General features: G+C 45.8%; 1 protein-coding gene across 1 annotated transcript in view; it reads right to left on the reverse strand.

Annotated features, from left to right (window-relative positions):
* The window catches only part of LOC124552652 (vicilin-like seed storage protein At2g18540), a 78405-nt gene that overhangs the window by 41771 nt on the left and 10269 nt on the right, over window positions 1–26365 (reverse strand). Inside the window, exon 2 of the mRNA XM_047126979.1 lies at window positions 15655–16693. Within this exon, the coding sequence (XP_046982935.1) occupies window positions 15655–16693 (1039 nt within the window). The remainder of the gene's footprint in view (window positions 1–15654; window positions 16694–26365) is intronic.

Below are 26365 nucleotides of genomic sequence, written 5' to 3' on the forward strand. Positions count from 1 at the left end.
AAGAAACATTATCATTTCTGTGCATTTTTATAGTCGCGATACAGTCATACCCGGAACAACACTAAGGGACCAGAAGATTTATAGACTTTAAAAGAAATGCAACACTACACAATTAAAAAAAGTTGGTTCAGAAATAATAGGAAAACGATAATGTTCCTTCTGCCTCATGCTGCGTTCGGCCCATCAGCGTGATCGTAATTTCTGATGATGAAGTAACACAAAATACTTAACAGTTAAGTAAATAAGGAGATGCACTCATCAAGGTTAATCTACGAAAATAAGCACACTTATCTTTAACACACGTTTTTTTTAATGCTACGTACCTTTTCATATTAAATTACAATAGATGACCATTGTGGTTAAATACTTTATACATAACAGTCAAAATGTCCTCTTGATGCTGTCTGTTCGATATCAGTTACAAGAAACTACATCTTTTCTGATTGGAAAAAATAACAATTAGCATATTCACTCAATATTTTCACATCAAATATAAAATACAGTTGCGGAACGCAGCAAGTACGCGTCCTCCTCTCATGGAATACAAACAGTAAAAGGTGAGGCGCCAAAAGCCTCATTTGTCTTGAAACAACAGAATTCTTTTTTATACCATTATTCGATACATGTACATAGATTTACTGGCACCGCGCAAGAACGGCAAAGATAAAGAATAATAGATTCTGTCGCTGCTATCCGATGATTCATTTCTTTTACTTTACAATTGTTCGATAACTTTAGGCCATCAGGCGTTTACTATTGAGCGTATATTAATGTTTGTGAGACGAAAATTACTAATATTACAAACTGAATGTTTGTACAGGTCTGTAAGTACAATCTACACAGAACAAAACAGTTCACAAGAACTGGAGTTGCGCATTACAGCTACACGCATAGATACACCAGTATTCAGACAAGTACACGTAGAAAGTACACAGTGACATGAATTCAGAGACTGAGTATTCCATGTCCTGCAGAGTAGCACACGGGGATACCGTCAGTTAATTGAGCTTTCGTCTTCCTCTGGCATTCTAAGTACACGAAGCATTAATTAGCAGCTGGGAGCTGTACCTTCGTGTCGCCACTGCTGTCGAACTCGTGCGGTAGTTTATACGTTGCTACAGCGTTAGATGTTACCGAGGTTCGGAGGCTGCTTGGGAACACATGACAAAGACCCCGAAAATTACTTGAAAGGACGTTGATGTGACAAGTGCCCCGAGGACATTCTAGAATTATGTGGTTCGATGACGCTTATGTCCAGCCGATACAAGTGTTTTTTGAACTTCCAATGATTAAATTGCAGCCGTACTGTAATTGTTGTGAAGCTCATTGATATTTGTTTTCTATGATACCACGGAACTCTCGGAACTGTCGCATGAACTAACGAGTAGTGGTCGCCTTTGATTTTAGATGTCTGCGACCATTCCTCTTACCAGTCCGAAGACAACTGTTTCGTGAGCATGGGTATCATATCTTTGTGAGGGAGCTTTTCATATGTGTACTAGCTCCATTAGCTCCATGTAGAGATATTTGCTTTACACGGGCATCTACTTTTTTAATTTCAGGTATCCAAGGGGGGCCATTCATCGATACCATCACGACGCTAGGCGCTTCTGTCGGTTTAAGTAGTTCAAAGTTCTAGGGGACTGATAACCTCAGATGTTAAGTCCCATAGTGCTCAGAGCCATCGAGACAGAGAGAGAGAGAGAGAGAGAGAGAGAGAGAGAGAGAGAGAGAGAGTGAGAGACAGAGAGAGAGAGACAGAGAGACAGGGAGACAGGGAGACAGGGAGGCGGAGGCGGAGGCGGAAATTCCCGGATATTTTCGTCAAAGGGGTAATATTTGTCCATATAGTCGCAGGAGGAATAGCTAGCAGAGAAGTATTCACCGCAACCTTAACGGCGGTTCGTTAGTTTCAACCAGTAATACGTTGGTCGTGGTTGACATGAACGCCCCATTAACTGTACGCAAGGCTTTATACTCGACAGTGTCTAGTCTTCGAAGCGTGCTGCCTGCTGCTGATCCGTGGCACAGGTGTCGAATCAAACTGTGTCGTCAGTAGGGACCCGTACAAAGACGTTGCTCTCCACCGATCACAGCCCCACCGTAGTCCAGTCGTAGGCGTTTTCTCATCTCGTAACTACGTGTCAGTTACGAAGAGCCCATATAAGCTTATCATCAATCGTCCCAAGATATTTAGTTGCTTTCGCAACTGGAAAACTGTCGTCGCAGTTGCACCGTTACGGGAAGTGGAATCCTGTGATTAGTAGAGATCGAAAGAGAGGACTTGCTATCAGATTCCGAGGCCACTTCCTGCACTTCACTCGTGTACACGTACGACCGCGGCGTGCATTTTCGGATGGCAGGACTGAAGAGTACTGGCCTCAAAATATATGCATACGTCACCTGCGTACTGTAATATTGTAAAAGACTGGCAGAGCGGTCGTGAAGGTCTGCGGTATAGAGACGGTAAAAGGGGAGCCTTCTGCTGGTTTTGTTGGTACCAGTGTAATTCTGTGTTGTAAAATGATTGCCTTCCTATTGCTCAGAAAGCATACGTTATGCACGAGTGGTTTTGGAATCTGGAGTTTCTACAGTTTTTTCTCAAAGGGTTGACAAGAAGACGTTGTCGTATGCTCTAATGAAACCTATCAACGCAATATCATATAATCAGCCAGAGAGAAATTTAGCTGTATGTCAAGAACCGTAAAAGGGTTTCAGTTGTCCCCTTTCCTTTTCGAAATCAAATTTGATTCCCGGTAATAGCTTGTTTTCACACCGCCATTCTAAGCGCCGTATTAATCTTTTCCATTACCTTCGTCGAACACAGTATGATGATGAAAGGCAGATCTGACTCGTTTTTATCAGATCTTTTTCCCGACTTGTGGATGGGGACACGCTACATGTTTTCAGTAAGGGGATTTTAATCTTTTGCGTCCGAAAACTAGCTGTCGTACACAGAAACGATTCTTAAAGTCGGATGTCTGTTGTCTGACAGATTTTAATGTTCTGTGTTACATTCCAGATCCAGGTTAATGCAGATTCTTCGCCGGATGGAGTGCAGAAATTCTCGATTTTCGGTTTTTGTACGTGAATATTTGTGCTGCAGCTTGTGCTTTCTTAAGGACAAGAAGCTTTTATCATCAGAGATATTTTTGTATTTTCTTAATGCCTCTTTGTGCGATTCAGAATCTGACGCAGTCCTTAAGGAACGCAATCGGGGTGACGGGTGACTAGTTGTCGGCATATGTAGTTTTCCAGGTGCCGAGACTACCCCTGCTTCATCGATAAGCGACGCAAAGACATCACAGTATCTTTCACGATTCTCAGTAAAAGTGATAGATCCCACGTTTTCTTCCAGTAGTACTTCGAGTAAGTTCCAATTGACTTTGTGTGTTCAATTTCCGGGTGATTGCGAGGTTGACAGTCTCCGTAGATTGTGCGTTTATCATAATTTGAATAGGCAATGGATCCGGACCTGTCGCCGTGGTACACAGTGCAGTTGATGCTGTGCTAAAGGCCACTGCCGTCAGAACTTCATTTGGTCGGACTGTTCGTTTGGGTGAGCCGTCATTTAGTACGGCAAGGTTTTCCCAGTCCAGTACATCCACTAGCATTTTTCCCCGTTGCGTTGGCATTTCTGCAGCGCCGCAGTGCACGGTGGCCGTTACAGCCACCTGGGAGCCAGTGGTCGTTGTTAACTGCTGTCTGGAGAGCCTTTCATTAGGTGCTTCGAGTACAGAGATCAAATTCAGAGGGAGATAGTTGGTCGGCAGGGGGATACCCACCGTTTGCAGTGGGTCATGCCGAGTTCCCGGATTGACAACGCAAAAGTGGCTGTCTTGTTTTACGAACCACGCTGCACCGCGTCGTCTGTCTTCTCTAATGACAAGTAGCCCTGGAGTGCGAACTATTCGTTCGGTTTTAACCGTGTTTCGGTGATGAAACAAATGTCAACTTGAGTTTCGAGCACAAAATGTCGAAGGCTATGTTTGTTTGCTTGAGCGATCTTGCGAGACGAAATTTACATAAACATCTCTTGTACATTTTGAAGTACACAGGCAAGCCGGTGCATAACAACCATTCTGTCAATGAAGACCAAAAAATATTGATTATTAGAAATTATTGGTGTAGCTGCAGATTTTTCAGTGATAGCACGTTGTAAAAGATCATCGCTTACACGCAGTGTATTGTTGTATATGATAGTGGTTTGATCGGTCTGGCAAAGAAAACAAAAACTGTTCTTTTTCGTAAACAGTTCACCTTACTTCTCGACAGTTTCCTGTGAGAGATGTGCACTTGGTCCAGCGATCCTCCAACTTATTGATCACAGCGGAATGATATATTCTGTCAAACCGTTCAAAATACTCGTCGACTGCAACTGTCACTTCATTTGATTTAAATTTCTTCCGAGCAAGCCAGAGTTTGAAGTTTGGAAACAGGAAGAAGTCAGTTGGGCTTCGAACTGGATTTAGTCACCAGACTTTGCCCCAATTCGTGCACTTCCAGCATATTCAGCACCGGTACTTGGGAATGGTGCACTGGCCTGGTGAAACAACGCGTTTTGCCTGCCAACCTTGATCTTTATTCAGCCAACAGAAGTTTCAAACGATCCAGCAATGAACCGTAACAGGGTCCAGCCTTGATTCTTTCACGAAGTAACCTATGAAGATTATTCCTTGGGATTCACAAAAAACACCGGCTAACACCTTAGCCTATTTCCAACGTTTCCACTCTGGAGTATAATGGTCTGATCGTTTCATGTTTGATCAATAGTCACAAATCTGCGTAAAAAGCCTCGCGGATTCGGATAAGATATCGCCAGACATTATGTTGAAATATTGTGCCGGATGTGCTTTTGTTCAACAGTGAGCAAATCGAGCCACCCATCTCTTACAGTTTCTTCGTAGTCAACTCGCAGTGCAGAATACTACGCACTCGCTCAGTTCAGATATCTATCAGTCAGCAATTCTTATTCGACAGCCTTGCATTACCGTATCGTGGATATTTGTCGGGGGGGGGGGGGGGGGGGGTTACTCTGTGGTGACAGTTTGATGATGGAGCGCACGACGTCTACGGTGTTTATCTGACCGCGTTTAAATTCATTAATCCAAAAGTAAGCCGTTTTAAATTGCAGTGCAGAATCTGTTTTGATTTTTGGGGAAGTCAACCCTTCAAATAAAAATGTTTGGTAACACGAAACGGATTTCTGTTTTCAATTGCAGTCGATACACTCATTCAGGTGGATCTCAACAATAAACCGTAGACTATACATTCTTGAAATTTTTTGTACGGTTCTTGGAATAATAAAGCGTATCAACAGTGAACACGCAATTAAAATTTTCCCTTTATTCTGTTCGCAAAATCTCAATTTTTGTTGTTCGTTTGCTTCGAGGGTTTATATTTGTTCAGATGACGTAATCTGACTGTAATACAATATCAGGGGACCGCCCATAGTCACTCGATTCCTCCCAAATTTATGGTATATACGGTGCTCAATCAGTGAAACAGGGGAGGAACTCCCTATGGCCAAGTGTTCAGAAGAAATTGCATTTTTAGCGCAGGTCGGCCGATGCATCAGCCGTCTGTTAACGTACGTTTCATGTAACGATTGGCACAGCGGAAGGTAATCAGAGAGTCGCAGGGTCGAGTCTTCATATGAAAAGTTGCTGGCACTGCAAAACAACCGGAATAATGCACAATGTATCTTGTTTATTAATATTATCATGGAAGGCATGAAAAGGAGACAAAGGAAAATTTGGCACTGCAAATTACTCTCCAAGAAAGAATCGTAGTTAGTCTACAGGACTTAGTACTCCATTAGTTTAATTTTGGCATTTAACAGCGCTAAGCAAATGCACACGCTCACTGTGTCCCCAGTGAGCTAAAATCGGTCAATCCAGAGTGAAAAAGAAATCGTAGACCGAGAAGGCTACATCAAAATATGTTTCATTCAACATCACGGGCTCTTATGACCTCAGTTGTTTCTCCGCCCTCAAACAAATCCTAAAACAAAATTCCCCATCACGAACTATCTTCATCAAAATTGGGCGAAATAATTGGTAACACTTTGTTGGCAAACTGTGCGATGAATGTAAAAGTTCGTGTGTCTACAGAAACTTTAAGGCAACCATGTAGCCCAATTTGTAAAAAATGTGGCGTGTATGACGCGTAGAAGGTACCGAGACAATTACTGCATCCCTCTTTTCACGTTGAATATCACCAGAACACGTGTAAATAAACTGTAAAATGAAGTATCTAATTGCATATACCTTCCTGGAAGTTTATTTCCAATTCCTAATTTTCCTTTGCCCTTGCTTTTCATGCCTTGATCAAAATATCAATACTCGTAAATATGATGCAGTGAGCATTATTTCGGCCTATCTGCAAAATAAAAAAATGATGCTGCATAGGGATTCGACACAACCTCCGAAAGGCCGTTCTGTATTACATCTGCTGCCTCGTAACCGAGCTAACGTAAATGGTTAATTTACCCAAACCAGCGGCAAATGGCTTTCTTTTTTCTAAGCACATGGCCATATTTATTCTCATGTTCAGAGAGTTGTGCTAATGTATCTTCTACCTTCGAAGAATTAGCCCCCTATATGCGGTGTGATAAAAAATAACGAATTTTTTAATTTCGCTGGCTGTAGACATACGGTTTTCAAACTCTGTCTTGTTGTTACACATGATCCTGATGTACGTCACTATTTTGAATGTTTAGTTTGATGACAATCCAAAAGATTACACGTCTTTTGGAGTGCTGGGCGAATTTTTGCTTTTGAAGATGTATCACAGAATTTGCATTAAATTTTGCTTGAAAACAGGAATAAAGTGCAGCACCGCATCCGAAATATTGACTGCGAGTCTCCCATGAGTAAGACTAGAGTTTACGAGTGGGATAAGTGTTACAAAGAGCGTCGAGAAGACAATGAAGACGAAGACAGTGTTGGACTACCTAGCACATAAATTAGACATGTGGAAGAAGTAAAGAAAATGGTTCTGGAAAACAGTCGAATTACGATCAGAGAGGTTTCTAACGACGTCGGCATATCCTTCGGCTCATGCTTTTTTTTCCCTCGGGAGTTTTAGGCATGAAACGTTTAGCAGCAAAGTTTTTCCAAAATTTAACTTCGGCCAAAAGCAACGTCGCTTTGACATCGCTCAGGAGTTGGTGAAAGAAGTCGACGATACAAAACTTCTAAAGAAGATTAAACAGGTGACGAAAAATGGGTATAGGAGCCAGACCGTCGCAATGCAAACAGCCTGAAGAGCAAACATCGAAAAAAAAATTCAATCACGATCACATGTGCGGGTTCCTTTCACTGATCTATTCGATTACAATGCGTCGTATGGTCAATAAGGAATACGTGATTTTTTGGCAAAAAATCGATAGTTTCCTCAAGAAGCGTTTTCACTTGGCGTGGCCCCATGAGACTTCTATTTCCGGGGCGGAAGAGAACCATAAAACGACGTTTTGCCACTACTGATCAGATAAAATCGGAGGTGAACGGTGTAAGGAAAAGGGAGCTGGAGATGTGCTTCCAAGATTGGAACAAGGGCTGGCGCATATGTGTTCTGAAGGGGTGTGCTCTGAAGGGCACAAGGTTGAGTTGATCAAAAAATAAACATTCTCTAAGGAAACCAAAAATTACCATTACTTTTTGACCACACGTCGTAGAAGCCAATGGTACCATGTTTCGCACCTGCTTATGTCGGTCTTCCCTTGTTCACGATTCGTAGGAAATTGAGTGAATTATAGAAGAGACCTACAGTTATTCACTTTTCAATTATAACGTAATATTTTCAATTCGGTTGGTGGCCCCACTGTAGAACAGTAGCTCACGATGTCTATACACACACACACACACACACACACACACACACACACACACACACACACAAAGACAGAGACAGAGTGAGAGAGGTGCTCATTCTTGGGAAAAATGAGATAGGAAAAACTACAGTGGAAAGATGAGAAAACTAATTTCAGTTCACATCAAAAAGGGGAAAAAACAGGAAGCTGATTTCCTTTCTTATATGCTTTATGATGAAATTACTGAGTCTATAATAGTCTTCTGTTTTGGAATTGTTTGTTTGTTTATTGATTTGCAAATGTCATTTACGGTGATAGGGGTCCAAGTAAATTTCTCACTAATGTGTTTCGTATGGATGAGTAGTGCTTTTGCATCTATGGTAGAATTATTGAGTGGAGTTTTAGTGGCACAATTAACAAAATGATTGAGTGTATCACAGTCTATTGGGATGTTTTCTTTATTGATGTTATTAATTTCCTGTTTTATGACATTCCAGGCTGCTTTACATTTATATTTGAACTTCGAAATGTATTCATCATTTGAGTTGCACTTAGCCCCTTTTATTTCTGATTTGTAAGTTTTCTCATATTTATGTAATTTGTCTTGTCTCGATCACTTTTATTAGACTTATCCTTCAGAATTAGAAGTAGTATCCTAAGTTCGGTAAGTTTTGAAGTGAGCCACTTGTTAGGACATTGCTTATGTGTATTATTAGGATATTGTCTTTTGGTTACAGTGGGGCATGACTTTCCTACAATGTGCTTAATTTCTGTGAGGAAAATAGTAAAGCATTTATCAGTTGCCTTATTATTATTAATTTTATGAGACCAGTCAATTTCCGGTAACACATTAGTCATGTTGTTTACATTGGATTCTCCTAGTAGTCTATGTCCCTTGTCTTTCTTTAGTGTTTTGAATTTTCGATTCGACGACATAGTCCTGCATGATCTGATATTGCTGATTCTATTACATCACATTCAAGAGTATCTACTACATTATTTCATCAGATCTTGGAGTTCGATACACTGACACAATTACAGTTTTTTGTGCGTGTATTACCATACCTGCTACTTCAAATATGCCTTAAAGGCACATTTTGCTAAGATCTACTACTGATTAATCTAAATCTAATTTTCTTTTAACGTAGATGGAGACTCCATGTGAAGTGATCCTTCTGCAATTGCTAGTAACTAGCAAATATCCCAGAGGAACACACAAGTCTATTTCATACTCTTTCATCCAGTGTTCACTGTTACACAATATACTGCAGTCAATTTTATCAAGCCAGTACTGCAGTTCATTGATTTTATCACGAAGAGATTGTACATTTATATGTAGAAGGAGAACATTATCTGCACAGAAAGGTATTTTGATGTCACAAGGTCTTGCATGTTCATTAATTTCCATTGATTGATCTAAAACAAGTTTTCTGAATTAATTACTTTGCTGCAGTTTTCCTCTAAAGTGGTTTCTACCCTTCCGTCCCCTGTAACGTTGTATTGCCTAAAAATGCCAGAAATAGTCTTTTAAAACTGCAGTTGTGTTCTTGAATTTCATTTACAATTTTGCTTATCTCGTGACAGTGAAGTTTTTTATCATGGCAATTTAGAGGCTCACCATGTTCAGTGTGCATATTTCTCACCAGTCTGTTAATATCTACTACATTGCACTTTGGGGAAGTCGAGCATAATTGTTTTTATTCTAGTGTTGGTTTTGGAAATTACTTTATTCACACATGCATTATACATGAGGTTGTCTGAGGTATCACAACAACAACAGTGTTTTTCATCATATTTACGTTTAAAAAATCCCTCAAACCTGTTATGCACTTTCCGGCTTCATTATGAGCTACGTCGTTGATACTTGCCATGCAAACAAAGATGTCACTCTTTCTCAGTGTTCCTGTGTTCTGAGAAACCTTCAGTAACATTTTTGGTCATCGTGCCAGGTTTCAGAATGCCAGTTGCACACAAATCTGTATTCACTTCCTGTAAAATAGTAGCTAGCTTTCTCCTGTCATTGTCTGCTAGAAAAAGCACATTGCATTTCTTTGCCTGCTGCCTATGATTGCCAGTGTTTTTGATTTTACTGTTTGCCATTTTACCATTTTAATTCGATTTTCCTGTTGGATGTAATGCTCATTTTCAATGTTAACAAAATTGCTGCGGTCTTCTGATAAAACACTGAACTTATTTGTGCATACAAGACTGTGTTTTTATGAATTTTGTTGAGAGGTTATTTCTTTTACTCGCTTTGGTAGGCAGTTCTTGAGAAACAGGGAAAATGTTTGAATGGTGTACACACTTTTGATCAGTATTTTCACTTGGAACTGTGTTTGAATTATTAACACACTTCTGGCCATTATAGGCATTATTTTCAACTGTTGTTCTGTGATGGTTTGTATACAGGAGCTTCAAATCATTAGTTGTTTTCCGTATTGCATTTTTACCTGGTAGTTTGCTTGATGCCATCGTTTGTAACACAGAGACGTAGATGTAAATATATAGAAAGTAATTATAAAGCAAAAAAATAAATAAAAGAAAACATACCTAGGCTTAACTTACAAATCAACTATCCTGATCTGCATTTTTTAAACAATGCAAAATATTTGATGTAAAATAAAAGAATAAATACTGAGTAACATAGTAAGCTCTAATTTTCAAATACCAATATTGTCTGTACATAAGCATTCCATTATCGAACGAAAAAAGTAATGCTTGAAGTTAGACTTGAGCCTTAGTTAAATTCCTACAAATTCCTAAAAGTAAATGGTCTGAACTTCTCTTTGGGTGGATCATTCAACTAGTGATAAACAAATAAAAATACACCCACACAGCAACAAAGAAATAGTTAATATGTATTTTAAATTTTTAAATCATTCTTCTAAATATTGTATCATCAGAGCTAACTCTCCCAATAGTTATTAGACGATACGAAGAGCAAATGGAAGATGTTTAGTATTCCAAAATAAGTTTCTACCTCACATGATGCACTTATCTGCGTGTCAATGAGGCTGAATACCTTTGCACTTTCCAGTAATATTAGCCCCCTTGTTATAAGATTGGGCCTTGATAGTTTTTTAATCCTGGCCCATCATTCCTGATTTTCTACAATATTACTTCAGAGAGAGCCTGCCCTGTCTTTTCAGAAATTGCTAAAAAGTTTCAATGGCACTTTTCCAAATCTCTGCACCTGTTCCATTGAATCTCACATATCTGATAATTTGTGATATGTGCTAAACATTACTTCCATCAGGAGTCCAAACAAACATGATTGAAAAGTATTTTTTTATTACTTACTATTTATTCCTTATTTTGCATATAATTGTTTCCAAAAACTCATCTTGGATGCCATATGACAAGTAGTTGACTTGACATTTTTTTTGTGACAACCTTACAGCTCCCTCAGTTTGGTGTGATGAGACATTGTTGATGGTGCTCAAGAACTTCCTTTAACTTGGAGCACCAGTGTCAAGATATTTCATCTAAAGCTTTAATATGGGTGCCCTGTTATGCCAAATACAGAATCATACTGGCAGTGACAACTAAAACTGATTTACAATCCTTCTTATCTGATATTTGTTGTTGCAACTGTTTGTCAATGCAACCAGTACGTAGAGATGCCTCTAATGTTCACCATGAGCAAAACAATTTTTTGGGGCTCAACTCGTTTTTTTACTCTGGAATTGTTTTGTTTAACCTTCAACACTTCCTTAACCATAAGAGAGTTTGCTCAAATAAGTTATTGTTAAATATTTCACATGATTTGCAAAACAAACCATTTTTAATTTTTTAAATTTTTTAATTTACTCTATGCTAACCAAAATCAGCACACCTTTTGTCCATTAGGAAGCTGTTTACAAAACTAGTCTTTTGACAGTTTCCTTCCTTCTTTAAGGGAATCACTCAAGTTTGGTTCAGTTTTGCCTTTGCTTTCATGCAAGGTACCATGACAGCCAAGGAGTGTCACACACTTATTGCAGACCATGTGCACTACTTCATGACAGTCAAGTGTGCCAGTGGGAGTGGTATTTTCCAGTATGACAGTGTGCCATGTCACAATGGCAGGAGTGTGATGGAATGGCTAGAGGAACACATTGGTGAGTTCCAATTCATGCACTGGGCCCACAACTAAACAGAACACATCTGGGAGGTGAAAGGACGTGGTGTCAGAGTTCGTGCCCCTCCTCACCTCCTAATTTACAGGAATAAGGTGACTCGTTCATGCAGATGTGGCGCCAACTCCCTCCAGCAACCGTCTAAGGCCACATTGCTTCCACGTCACAATGCATAGCTGTGGTTATCTGTGCCAAAGATGGACATACCAGTTATTTGGTAGGAGGGCATAGTGCTCTCGCTGATTAGTGTCTACATTAATTGAACTTACCTAGTTTATTTGTGCCGCTTCTTTGCCTTCCCCTTGTTAGTAGTGGCCAACATAGCCATAGCCCACAATCCAGTGTACTGCTGTTCTAGGAGAGAAAAGTTGTGATAGTACTGTTCACTGTGCTCATCACTTAATACACCACAGTTCTCTAGGAACACATCAAAGTGGAAGTAAAGGAAGTGCATCTCCAGTGCCATGTTGCAGCCAGTGACTTTAAAGCATGAATGAGTTCATCCATAATGACCACGTAATTTTCAGGTCTCCTGTTTGCCAAGAGCAACGCCATTCGTGGAGCTGATCGGGGGTAGTGGACTCAGTGTGTTACCCTCAACAGCTGGCATATCTGTGAACCAATGAATATCCACTTTCAGATATTTTCTGTTCTGAGTCATGGAAACTTCTCACACAAGTGCTGAAATCCTGCTTCATTCCTGTGCACAGCCTTACTGAATGCTGTGAAGTCCGTGTAATGTTCAGTGATGGAGAACAATATTGTTTGGATTCACTAGAGCTTCTTTGCCAATATTTTTTGACCAAGGCACCAGAACTGCTCATGGAGGCCATTCCCTGTATGTTGTTTTTATCATGTCTGCCTGTCCCACTTACAGAGTTAGTGCTTATTGTTATTAATGTAGTTTATAACGAATATCGGTGGATGGCCTTTTGTTAATATTGGGTAACAGCAGTGCCTTCAGGTTTGTCTATAAAAAAGGTCTCCACTTTTCCTATTTATATGTGATGTTCAGGACATCAAACAAATTCAGTCACTGCAGAATGTAATGTTGGCTTGCCTTCCCAAGTCAGCAAGGAGATTCCACTGCTGCTGTCATAATGCCAACAGTTCAGCATTATGCTTTGGAAGATCTAAATCCCTAATCAGATCATTGAGGTCACATTACAGGATTTTGTGGTTTCCTGGTGACTATGGTGACTATGTCATTGGTGGATGATCACACTTTTTTGTCTGTGTCAGTTCAGAGTCATTGTTATCAATGCTCAATGATGGTGCATGTCAGGGAACTGGAACTGGCAATCCTTTGCAATGAACCACAACATGAATGACAAATGGAATATCATGGTATTGAATATTCCTGTTCCTCTTAAAGTTGACTGACCCCTTTCCTCGAGGGAGGCACCATGCAAAAATAGCAAACTTGTGTATGATTTGTGGGTTCACATCATTGGCACAGTAAACGTAATGAAAAAACCGTTTCCATGCATCCAGGCATTCAGTTTAGACAAATTGGGGTGCAACATAGGTGTAGAGGCCACAATTTACCTTGCTTTCCAACTCTACACCTGAAATAAAGCTGTATGTTTGTTTCACTTTTAATCAATGGTCATCTTCTTGTACCACAAATAACTTTTGTTACAGCTATGTAGATATCACATTTGTTACTAGAAGTGTGGGACACTTTTGTGAAAGTGCACACATGTACAATAACATACATTACTGACCATTAAAATTGCTACACCACGAAGATGATGTGCTACAGACATGAAATTTAACCGAGAGGAAGAAGATGGCGTGATATGCAAATGATTAGTTTTACAGAGCATTCACACAAGGTTGGCGCAGGTGGCGACACCTACGTGTTGACGTGAGGAAAGTTTCCAACCAATTTCTCGTACACAAACAGCAGTTGACTGGCGAAACGTTGTGATGATGCCTCGTGTAAGGAGGAGAAAAGCATACCAACACGTTTCCAACTTTGATAAAGGTCGGATTTAGCCTATCATGACTGTGGTTTATCGTATCGCTACATTGCTGCTCACGTTGGTAGAGATGGAATGACTGTTAGCAGAATATGGAACGGTGTGTTCAGGAGGGTAATACAGAATGCCGTACTGTATCCCAATGGCCTCGTATCACTAGCAGTCAAGATGAATTGCGTCTTATCCGCATGGCTGTAATGGATTGTGCAGCCACGTCTCGAACCCTGAGTCAACAGATGGGGACGTTCGCAAGACAACAACTACCTGCATGAACAGTTCAATGACGTTTGCAGCAGCATGGACTATCAGCTTGGAGACCATGGCTGCAGTTACCCTTGACACTGAATCACAGACAGGAGCAACTGGGTGCACGAATGGCAAAACATAATTTTCTCAGATGAATCCAGATTCTGTTCACAGCATCATGATGGTCGCATCCGTGTTCAGCGACATCGCAGTGAATGCACATTGGAAATGTGTATTTTGCATCACCATACTGGCGTATCACCCAGCGTGATGGTATGGGGTGCCATTGGTTACACATCTCGGTCACCTCTTGTTTGCATTGATGGCACTTTGACCAGTGGACATCACATTTCAGATGTGTTAAGATCCATGGCTTTACCCTTCATTCGAACCCTGTGAAACGCTATATTTCAGCACGATAATGCTCGACCGCATGTTGCAGGTCCTGTACGGACCTTTCTGGATACATAAAATGTGAAACTGCTGCCCTGGCCAGCACATTCTCCAGATCTCCCACCAATTGAAAACGTCTGGTCAATGGTGGCCGAGCGACTGACTCGTCACAATATGCCAGTTACTACTCTTGATGAACTGTGGTATTGTGTTCAAGCTGCATGGGCAACTGTACCTGTACATGGGATCCAAGCTCTGTTTAACCCAAAGCCCAGGCATATCAAGGCCATTATTATGGCCAGAGGTGGTTGTACTGAGAACTAATTTCTCACGATCTATGTACCCAAATTGTGTGAAAACGTAATCGCATGTCAGTTCCAGTAAATATATTTGTTCAATGAATACCCATTTATCATCTGCATTTCTTCTTGGTGTAGCAAGGCATTATGCATTCAAAGGTTGTAAAATGGACAGAAATATACATAAGTGTTTGTAGTTAGCTATTACTAATAAAACATAATGTAAGCTACAGCTTTCACTGCAGTTGGTTTAGTTCATTTATTTATCTCTCCAGAAACCATAGTAGCCATTCTAATGCTTCACCTTAAAACCCTCTCCCAATCCATCACTGAGGGCAGGAAAGTAGCTAGCAATATATTACAAACTTTTGAACTGAGAGGATAAGGATGTATTGAACATATTGATCAACAATATGATAGAGGGGTACGAAGTTCATTTCAAATTGACTTGTCATGAGTTTGCATCAGTTTTGCCATACGTGGAAGGCAACCTAAGAAAAGTAGTTTACCACAAACTCCGGTCACTAACAACATCCCCCCTGCGGGTCCGGGGATTAGAATAGGCCCGAGGTATTCCTGCCTGTCGTAAGAGGCGACTAAAAGGAGTCCCACCCCCTCAAGGGGGTCGTTAGCACCTGCGTCCGGAGACGGACGGTTCCACGACCTCTATTTGCGGTCATTTTGCTTTTTCACTTCTCGTTTCTTCCTTCCTTTGTTTGGTTCCTTTCTTTGCTCTTTTCCACCTCACTGTCTTCCTTACTCTTTCCCTTGCCTTCTTCTCCTTGCCTTCTTCTCCTTGCCTTCTTCTCCTTGCCTTCTTCTCCTTGCCTTCTTCTCCTTGCCTTCTTCTCCTTGCCTTCTTCTCCTTGCCTTCTTCTCCTTGCCTTCTTCTCCTTGCCTTCTTCTCCTTGCCTTCTTCTCCTTGCCTTCTTCTCCTTGCCTTCTTCTCCTTGCCTTCTTCTCCTTGCCTTCTTCTCCTTGCCTTCTTCTCCTTGCCTTCTTCTCCTTGCCTTCTTCTCCTTGCCTTCTTCTCCTTGCCTTCTTCTCCTTGCCTTCTTCTCCTTGCCTTCTTCTCCTTGCCTTCTTCTCCTTGCCTTCTTCTCCTTGCCTTCTTCTCCTTGCCTTCTTCTCCTTGCCTTCTTCTCCTTGCCTTCTTCTCCTTGCCTTCTTCTCCTTGCCTTCTTCTCCTTGCCTTCTTCTCCTTGCCTTCTTCTCCTTGCCTTCTTCTCCTTGCCTTCTTCTCCTTGCCTTCTTCTCCTTGCCTTCTTCTCCTTGCCTTCTTCTCCTTGCCTTCTTCTCCTTGCCTTCTTCTCCTTGCCTTCTTCTCCTTGCCTTCTTCTCCTTGCCTTCTTCTCCTTGCCTTCTTCTCCTTGCCTTCTTCTCCTTGCCTTCTTCTCCTTGCCTTCTTCTCCTTGCCTTCTTCTCCTTGCCTTCTTCTCCTTGCCTTCTTCTCCTTGCCTTCTTCTCCTTGCCTTCTTCTCCTTGCCTTCTTCTCCTTGCCTTCTTCTCCTTGCCTTCTTCTCCTTGCCTTCTTCTCCTTGCCTTCTTCTCCTTGCCTTCTTCTCCTTGCCTTCTTCTCCTTGCCTTCTTCTCCTTGCCTTCTTCTCCTTGCCTTCTTCTCCTTGCCTTCTTCTCCTTGCCTTCTTCTCCTTGCCTTCTTCTCCTTGCCTTCTTCTCCTTGCCTTCTTCTCCTTGCCTTCTTCTCCTTGCCTTCTTCTCCTTGCCTTCTTCTCCTTGCCTTCTTCTCCTTGCCTTCTTCTCCTTGCCTTCTTCTCCTTGCCTTCTTCTCCTTGCCTTCTTCTCCTTGCCTTCTTCTCCTTGCCTTCTTCTCCTTGCCTTCTTCTCCTTGCCTTCTTCTCCTTGCCTTCTTCTCCTTGCCTTCTTCTCCTTGCCTTCTTCTCCTTGCCTTCTTCTCCTTGCCTTCTTCTCCTTGCCTTCTTCTCCTTGCCTTCTTCTCCTTGCCTTCTTCTCCTTGCCTTCTTCTCCTTGCCTTCTTCTCCTTGCCTTCTTCTCCTTGCCTTCTTCTCCTTGCCTTCTTCTCCTTGCCTTCTTCTCCTTGCCTTCTTCTCCTTGCCTTCTTCTCCTTCTTCCTCCCTGTGCGTGCCTGAAGGCCGACCCACGCGTTCGCACGAATAGCCGGTGACGGGGTAACGCGTAATTCCCCGCCCTGGGTAGACATGTAAGGCACGCGCGTACCCCCTGGTAAAGGCCAGGCCGGGGGGAGGGGTGACTGCCTGAGCTGATACCTTCTGACCATGCCGATTGGTCCCTCCGTCTGTTTCTCGGGAGGTGTGACCTGAGGTGTAAACATTCACCTAAGGCGGGAGTGCCCTCTGAGAGGGTCCCCACAAGGAAGGAGCGCGCCATCGGAGACGCTGGCAATCATGGGGGATTCCTCCGCAATGGATTTCAGTCCATCTGTCTCGACTTCTGCCCAAAAACGGAAACGTGACCAGCCACCAGTGACAAAAGTACTACCGCCTGCCTCACAGTTCCTTGTCGTTTCTCGATCTGAGGACGGAAAGGATTTTTCCTCTGTCAACCCTTTCGTTATCCAGAAGGGTGTAGATGCCATAGCCGGATCTGTCAAATCTTGTACCAGGTTGCGTAACGGTACCTTATTACTAGAAACTGAGAGCGCCTTTCAGGCACAAAAACTGCTTCGGGCCACACTCCTGTACACGTTCCCTGTGCGGGTGGAGGCTCACCGAACTTTGAATTCGTCTCGTGGTGTGGTCTATACTAGCTCCCTCGATGGATTAACTGAGGAGGAGATTCAATCATTCCTCGCTGAGCAGGGTGTGACGGCTGTCCATAGGGTCATGAAAAAGGTCAACAATGACCTTATACCGACCCGGACACTTTTCTTGACCTTCGATAGTGTTAAGCTGCCATCGCGCATCAAGGCGGGCTACGAGGTTATTTCTGTTCGCCCCTATGTCCCGACACGTACGCGCTGCTACCAGTGTCAGCGTTTCAATCACACTCGACAGTCTTGTTCCAATGCGGCTAAATGTGTCACTTGTGGCAGGGATGCCCATGAGGGTGACTGTCCACCTCCGTCTCCTCGTTGTGTGAACTGTCAGGGTGACCATGCCGCATCCTCCCGCGACTGTCCTGTCTATAAGGAAGAACACTGTATCCAAGAAATTCGTGTCAAAGAGAAAGTGTCCACCTCGGCTGCTCGCAAGCTATTGGCTAGTAGGAAGCCCACGCTGCTCCCAGCGGGGAAATACAGTAGTGTCCTCGCCTCGCCTCGGACTACCAGGGAGGTGGCAACCCAGACATGCGATCTGACCTTCAGCACCACGGTCGTCCGTTCGGCCAGTGCTAAGATCGCCCGGTCAACGTCTCCTCTTCCTCCCGTCACCCCTCAGCCACAAGCACCTTCATCAGCTTCTGCCAAGACGAAGACCCAGAAGTCAGATGCACAGGCCTTCAAGAAGGAACCGTCCCGTGCAGACTTCCTACGTACCTCGACCTCCCAGCCTTCGACCGTTACTTTCACCAAACGTCCTTCCAAGAAGGCTCATAGGAAGCACAGTTCTCCTTCTCCGCCACGGCGCATTTCTTCGCCTGCGCCACCCAGCGGTTGCCGCCCCAGGCCGTCATCCGTTTCGCCTGGCCGCACCGCTGGTAGCCGAACATCTGGCCGTTCACCGGCGGAGGAAGCTCCCCCTCCCGGCCATCTTCCCAAGATGGCCGATGAACCTATAGACCCCATGGACGATGACTGTCCGCCTACTGATAGCGGCGGCAGTGCTCGCTCGAAGCCAGGCCCTCAGCGGCCTTCGAGGTGACCCCTTCTTTCATCTTTCTTTTTTTCTTACGATGGCACTTATTCACTGGAATATTCGCAGCATTCGCTCCAACCGAGAGGACTTGAAGTTGCTGCTCCGCTTGCACCGTCCGCTCGTCGTAGCCCTCCAGGAAACGAAGCTGCGCACATGCGATCAAATTGCCTTGGCACACTACACCTCTGTGCGTTTTGACCTACCCCCTGTGGTAGGTATTCCGGCTCATGGAGGGGTTATGTTGCTGGTCCGGGATGATATATACTACGATCCCATCACATTGCACACTGGCCTGCAGCCCCCCCAGGGGGTCCACAACTCTTTTGTGGACACGTGCGTAGCGAGCACGAGACCCCGAGCTAATGTGGTCCTCCTTCCTTTCCGGGCTGCATACCTTCCCTTCTCTTTCCGCATCCCTCCCCGTCCCCCATCTTCGCCCCCCCCCCTCATCTCTGGCTCTTTCCTTCCCTTTCTCCCCCTCTGGGAGTATGGTTTGTGCCTACGTCCGGAGACGGACGCTCGAAATTGTTCCAAATTCCTTGCTTTTACACTTGCAAGTCCTCGTCCTTCCTCTGTCCTTCTCTTTTCCTTCCCTCTTCTCCTTGCCCTTTTCTCCGCTGCGGCGTTTGAGACCCCCTTTTCTTTCCTTTCCCTTTCACTTTTTTCCTCCCTGTGCGTGTCTGAAGGCCGACCCACGCACTTTCATGCGTAGCCGGTGACGGGGTAACGTGTAATTCCCCGCCCCGGGTAGACAGGTAGGACACGTACGTACCTCCTGGTAACGGCCAGGCCCAGGGAGGGGTCATTACCCGAGCTGATACCTTCCGAAAGTGCCGATTGGTCCCTCCGTCCGTTTGTCGGGAGGTGTGACCTGAGGTGTGAACAATCACCTAAGGCGGGTGTGCCCTCGGTGAGGGCCCCCACAAGGGAGGAGCGCGCCATCGGAGACGCCGGTAATCATGGGGGATTCTTCCGCAATGGTTTCCTCACCTTCCACTATGTCTGCTCACAAACGTAAGTTCACTGAGTCTCAGCCACAGACGGTTCTTCCATCGTTGCCACAGTTCTTTGTTGTTTCTCGGTCTGACGAAGGTCACGACTTTTCCACGTCAACCCTTTCATTATTCAGAAAGGTGTCGACGCAATTGCGGGTCCTGTAAAGTCTCTTTCCAGATTAGGGAATGGCACCCTGTTGTTAGAAACACACAGTGCCCTCCAGGCTCAAAAATTGCTGCGTACTTCTCTGCTCCACATCTTCCCTGTCCGGGTGGAACCGCACCGTACCTGAAATTCCTCACGTGGAGTCGTTTATACACGCTCCCTCGATGGATTGTCTGACGAAGAAATTCAGCACTACCTGTCTGACCAGGGCGTCACGGCTGTTCATCGGGTTATGAAAAGGGTTGACTCGAACATCATTCCAATCCGCACTGTCTTCTTGACATTTGACAAAGGTCAACTCCCATCAAAAAACAAAGCAGGCTATGAGATCATTTCCGTTCGCCCTTATGTCCCAAACCCGACGCGTTGCTATCGATGTCAGCGGTTCAATCACACCAGCCAGTCCTGTTCCAATCCGGCCAAATGTGTTACGTGTGGCAAGGATGCCCATGAGGGTGCTTGTCCACCTCCATCCCCTCGCTGCATCAACTGTATGGGTGACGACGCTGCTTCCTCTCGAGATTGCCCCGTTTTTAAGGACGAAAAGCTCATCCAGGAAATCAGAGTGAAGAAAAGGTGTCGTCCTTTGCTGCTCGAAAGTTACTCGCCAGTCGACAGCCCACCATGCCTCAGAAAGGCAAATACAGCACTGTCCTTGCTTCTCCTCGGCCAACAAAGGAGGCGGCCACGCAGAATTGCGACCTCACCTTTAGTACCACGGTCGTCAGATCGGCCAGCGCAAAGATCGCCCGTTCAACCTCACCACTTCCACCTGCCCACTCTATGGCTCACCCTTCGTCGGGTTCTGCTAAATCTCGAGCCCAAAAGTCAGACGCCAAGTCTTCGAAAAAAGAGCATTCTCGTGAAGAGTTTTTACGTACCGCAACTTCACAACCATCGGTTCCTCCATCTAAACATCATACTTCCAAGAAGGCTGCGAAGAAACACAGTTCCTCTCCTTCTCCGCCAAGGCGTGTCCCATCTACAGCACCACCTGGCGGAAATCGCCCTCGGCCGTCTTCTGTGTCGCCGAGGCGCACTGCTGGTGGCTGGTCAACTGGCCGATCGTTGGTGGCAGGAGCTGCTCCTGACCAACCTATGGATCAGGATCTTCTGCCTTCGACTGAATGCCATTCCATGCTGTCGGTCGCAAGCTCTGAGCAGTCGTTGAGTTGACAGCACCCTTGGTCACGTTCCTCCATTTTCTGTTCACTCTGTCCATTATCCACTGGAATATCCGCGGCATTCGAGCCAATCGGGATGAATTGTCAATCCTCTTACGATCCTACTCGCCGGTCATCTTCTGTCTTCAGGAAAGAAAGCTGCGTCCCCATGATCGCTTTGTTCTCCCTCATTTTCAGTCCGTCCCATATGACCTCCCCTCTGTTGAAGGCACTCCAGCCCATGGAGGACTCATGATTCTTCTCCATGATACTCTCCATTATCACCCAATCCCCTTACAGTTCCTTCCAAGCTGTCGCCATCCGTCTTTCCCTTTCTGGATACACGTTCTCTCTTTGTACGGTATACATTCCATCGTCCACACCAATGGCACGAGCTGATCTCCTTCATCTTCTTCATCAGCTTCCACCCCCCTGTTTGCTGGTTGGGGACCTCAATGCCCACCACCCGCTTTGGGGATCTCCACATCCTTGTCCACGTGGCTCACTATTGCTAGACGTCTTCCACCAAGCGGATCTAGTCTGCCTCAACACTGGGGTCCCCACATTCTTGTCTGCCTCCACGACAAATTTGTCATTTGGACCTTGCGGTCGGTACTGTTCCGCTAGCTCGGCGCTTCGAATGGCTCGCCCTTGATGATACACACTCGAGTGACCACTTTCCATGTGTTCTTAGACTGCAGCCTCAACTGCCATATATGCGCTCGCGACGCTGGAAGTTTGCCCAAGCCGACTGGACACTTTTTTCGTCTCTAGCGACATTCGATGACCGTCGCTTTCCCAGCGTCGACGATGAGGTCACACATGTTACCGACGTTATTCTCACAGCTGCGGAACGTTCAATACCACGCACCTCCGAATTGCCCCCGCGCCCCCCAGTTCCTTGGTGGAACGAGGCATGCCGTGACGCAATACGTGAGCGGCGATGTGCTCTTCGCATTTTCCGTCACCATCCAACTTTGGCCAACTGTATCAGATATAAGCAGCTCCGTGCGCGATGCCGTCGCGTCATCCGCGATAGCAAGAAGGCAAGTTGGAAATTCTTTATTAGCTCATTTAACACCTTCACTCCCTCCTCGGAAGTTTGAAGTCGGCTTCGACGGTTCTCAGGCGCGCCTAGTTTCTCCCCGGTCTCTGGGCTCACTGTCGCGCATGATACCTTAGTGGACCCCGTCGCAATTTCTAACTCATTGGGTCAGCACTTTGCTGAGATTTCGAGCTCTTCAAATTATTCGCCAGCGTTTCTCCCGAAGAAACGTGCAGTGGAAGTGCGACATCTCGCTTTCTCCTCTCAAAATCACGAAAGCTACAATACTGTTTTCTCCATGCGGGAACTCCAACATGCCCTCTCTTCTTCTCGCTCCTTCGCCCCAGGACCGGATGGTATCCATGTCCAAATGTTGCTGCATTTATCAACCCATAGCCTGCGTTACCTCCTTCGCCTTTATAATCGAATTTGGACCGACAGTACCTTTCCCAGGCGATGGCGGGAAGCTATTGTCGTTCCCGTTCCGAAACCTGGAAAGGACAAACATCTCCCCTCTAGCTATCGCCCAATTTCTCTCAAGAGTAGTGTCTGTAAGGTTTTGGAGCGTATGGTGAATTACCGATTAGCTTGGTGGCTTTAATCCCGCAGTCTTTTAACACCAGCCCAATGCGGATTCCGAAAGCATCGTTCTGCCGTTGACCATCTTGTTGCTCTCTCCACTTATATCATGAACAATTTTCTCCGGAAACGCCAAACGATAGCAATATTTTTTGATCTGGAGAGAGCATACGATACCTGTTGGAGGACAGGCATCCTCCGCACACTGTTCTCTTGGGGCTTTCGAGGCCGGCTGCCCCTTTTTCTTCGCGAATTTATGGCAGAGCGCACATTTAGGGTGTGGGTGAACACTACTCTCTCCCGTACTTTCTCCCAAGAAAACAGGGTACCCCAGGGCTCCGTGCTGAGTGTTGTACTGTTTGCCATCGCCATTAATCCAATTATGGATTGTCTCCTTCCTGATGTCTCGGGCTCCCTCTTTGTGGACGATTTTGCGATCTACTGCAGCTCTCAACGGACCAGCCTTCTTGAAAGACGTCTTCAAGGATGTCTCGATCGCCTCCACTCGTGGAGCATCGAAACCGGGTTCCGTTTCTCACCCAGTAAGACCGTTTGTGTTAATTTTTGGCGACGTAAGGAGTTTCTTCCGCCCTCCTTACATCTAGGTCCTGTCAACCTTCCGTTTTCCGACGTCGCTAAATTCTTGGGTCTTATGTTTGACAGAAAACTGTGCTGGTCCTCCCACGTTTCCTATCTTTCGGCTCGCTGTCTGCGTTCCTTAACACGCTCCGTGTCCTGAATGGTACCTCCTGGGGAGCGGACCGAGTGGTCCTTCTCCGCCTCTATCGCGCGTTAGTGCGCTCGAAATTGGATTATGGAAGCATAGTCTACTCCTCTGCTCGGCCGTATATTCTTCGGCGTCTCGACTCTATCCACCACGGTGGATTACGTTTAGTGTCTGGAGCTTTTTACACCAGCCCTGTGGAAAGCCTTTATGCTGAGACTGCTGAACCTCCGCTGTCCAATCGGCGGGCAGTCCTGAGTCGTCATGCTAGCCATCTGTCTTCCATGCCTGCTAATCCAGCCCATGACCTTTTTTTTCGACGCCTCCTTTGATGTCGGGTATGCAGGCCGCTCCTCCTCCTACTACCCCCGGGAGTCCGCTTCCGTCAACTGCTCCATTCTCTTTCCTTCCGCTTTCCTAAAACCTTCTTGACAACTTGGGGTACAGCACCGCCTTGGCTCTGTCCCCGGATCGACTTGTTCAGAGACCTATGTCAATTTCCCAGGAGTGGTACCCCTACACTTGTTTACCGTCGGGCATTTGCTGCTCTATGTGCACAAATGACGGACGCCACATTTATTTACACCGACGGCTCGAAAACATCGTTAGGTGTAGGGAGTGCCTATATTGTTGGCGACACCCCAAATCACTTTGGGCTTCCCGACCAGTGTTCGGTTTATACTGCGGAGCTTTACGCTGTTCTCCAGGCTGTCCACTACATCCGCCGCCATCAGCGGATACAGTACGTAATTTGCTCAGATTCTCTCAGCTCTCTCCTAAGTCTCCAAGCTCTTTACCCTGTGCACCCTCTGGTCCACCGGATTCAGGGCTGTCTGCGCTTGCTCCACTTGGGGGGGCGTCTCAGTGCCGTTCCTCTGGCTCCCGGGACACGCTGGTATCTGTGGGAATGAGGCGGCCGATATAGCGGCCAAGGCTGCAGTCTCTCTTCCTCGGCCAGCTATTCAGTCTCTTCCGTTTACCGATCTACAGAGCGGTTTATGTCGCCAAGTTGCTCATTTATGGCATGCGCATTGGTCAACACTTCCCCATAATAAATTGCGGGAAGTGAAAGCCCTTCCTTGCGCTTGGACCTCTTCCTCCCGAACGCGTCGTCGGGAAGAGGTAATTTTAGCTAGACTCCGGATAGGGCACTGTCTTTTTAGCCATCGACATCTTTTAAGCGGTGCTCCTCCCCCACTATGTCCCCACTGCTCTCAGCTGTGGACGGTCCCCCCTGCGGGTCCGGGGATTAGAATAGGCCCGCGGTATTCCTGCCTGTCGTAAGAGGCGACTAAAAGGAGTCCATCCCCCTCACGGGGGTAGTTCGCGCCTGCGTCCGGAGACGGACGGTTCCACGACCTATTATCGTGGTCCTTTTGGTTTTTTCACTTCTCGTTTCTTCCTTCCTTTTGTTGGTTCCTTTCTTTGCTCTTCTCCACCTCACTGTCTTCCTTACTCTTTCCCTTGCCTTCTCATTGCCTTTTTCTCCTTGCCTTCTCATTGCCTTTTTCTCCTTGCCTTCTCATTGCCTTTTTCTCCTTGCCTTCTCATTGCCTCCTTCTCCTTGCCTTCTTATTGCCTTATTCCCCTTGCTTTCTCATGGCCTTCTTCTCCTTGCCTTCTCTGGTCTCCGCCTCGGCGTTTGAGACAGTCTGTCCTCTTTCTCCCTCTCTCTCTTCTTTTTCCTCTTCTTCCTCTTCTTCCTCTTCTTCCTTCCTCCCTGTGCGTGCCTGAAGGCCGACCCACGCGTTCGCACGCGTAGCCGGTGACGGGGTAACGCGTAAGTCCCCGCCCTGGGTAGACATGTAAGGCACGCGCGTACCCCCTGGTAAAGGCCAGGCCCGGGGAGGGGTGATTGCCTGAGCTGATACCTTCTGACCATGCCGATTGGTCCCTCCGTCTGTTTCTCGGGAGGTGTGACCTGAGGTGTAAACATTCACCTAAGGCGGGAGTGCCCTCTGCGAGGGTCCCCACAAGGAAGGAGCGCGCCATCGGAGACGGTGGCAATCATGGGGGATTCCTCCGCAATGGATTCTACTCCATCTCTTTCGACTTCGACTCAAAAACGGAAACGTGACCAGCCAACAGTGACAAAAGTACTACCGCCTGCCCCACAGTTCCTCGTAGTTTCTCGAACTGAGGACGGAAAGGATTTTTCCTCTGTCAACCCTTTCGTTATTCAGAAGGGCGTAGATGCCATAGCCGGATCTGTCAAATCCTGTACCAGGTTGCGTAACGGCACCTTATTACTAGAAACTGAGAATGCCTTTCAGGCGCACAAACTGCTTCGGGCCACCCTCCTGTACACGTTCCCTGTCCGGGTGGAGGCCCACCGAACTTTGAATTCGTCTCGTGGTGTGGTCTATACTGGCTCCCTCGACGGATTGACTGACGAGGAGCTTCAATCATTCCTCGCTGAGCAGGGCGTGACGGCTGTCCATAGGGTCATGAAAAAGGTCAACAATGACCTTGTACCGACCCGGACAATTTTCTTGACCTTCGATAGTGTTAAGCTGCCATCGCGCATCAAGGCGGGCTACGAGGTTATTTCTGTTCGCCCCTATATCCCGACACCTACGCGCTGCTACCAGTGTCAGCGTTTCAATCACACTCGACAGTCTTGTTCCAATGCGGCTAAATGTGTCACCTGTGGCAGGGATGCCCATGAGGGTGACTGTCCACCTCCGGCTCCTCGTTGTGTGAACTGTCAGGGTGACCATGCAGCATCCTCCCGCGACTGTCCTGTCTATAAGGAAGAACGCTGTATCCAGGAAATTCGGGTCAAAGAGAAAGTGTCCACCTCGGCTGCTCGCAAGCTATTGGCTAGTAGGAAGCCCACGCTGCTCCCAGCGGGGAAATACAGTAGTGTCCTCGCCTCGCCTCGGACTACCCGGGAGGTAGCAACCCAGACATGCGATCTGACCTTCAGCACCACGGTCGTCCGTTCGGCCAGTGCTAAGATCGCGCGGTCGACGTCTCCTCTTCCTCCCATCACCCCACAGACACGAGCACCTTCTTCAGCTTCTGCTAAGACGAAGACACCGA

This window comes from Schistocerca americana, chromosome 10, assembly GCF_021461395.2.
Source record: "Schistocerca americana isolate TAMUIC-IGC-003095 chromosome 10, iqSchAmer2.1, whole genome shotgun sequence".
NCBI lineage: Eukaryota > Metazoa > Arthropoda > Insecta > Orthoptera > Acrididae > Schistocerca > Schistocerca americana.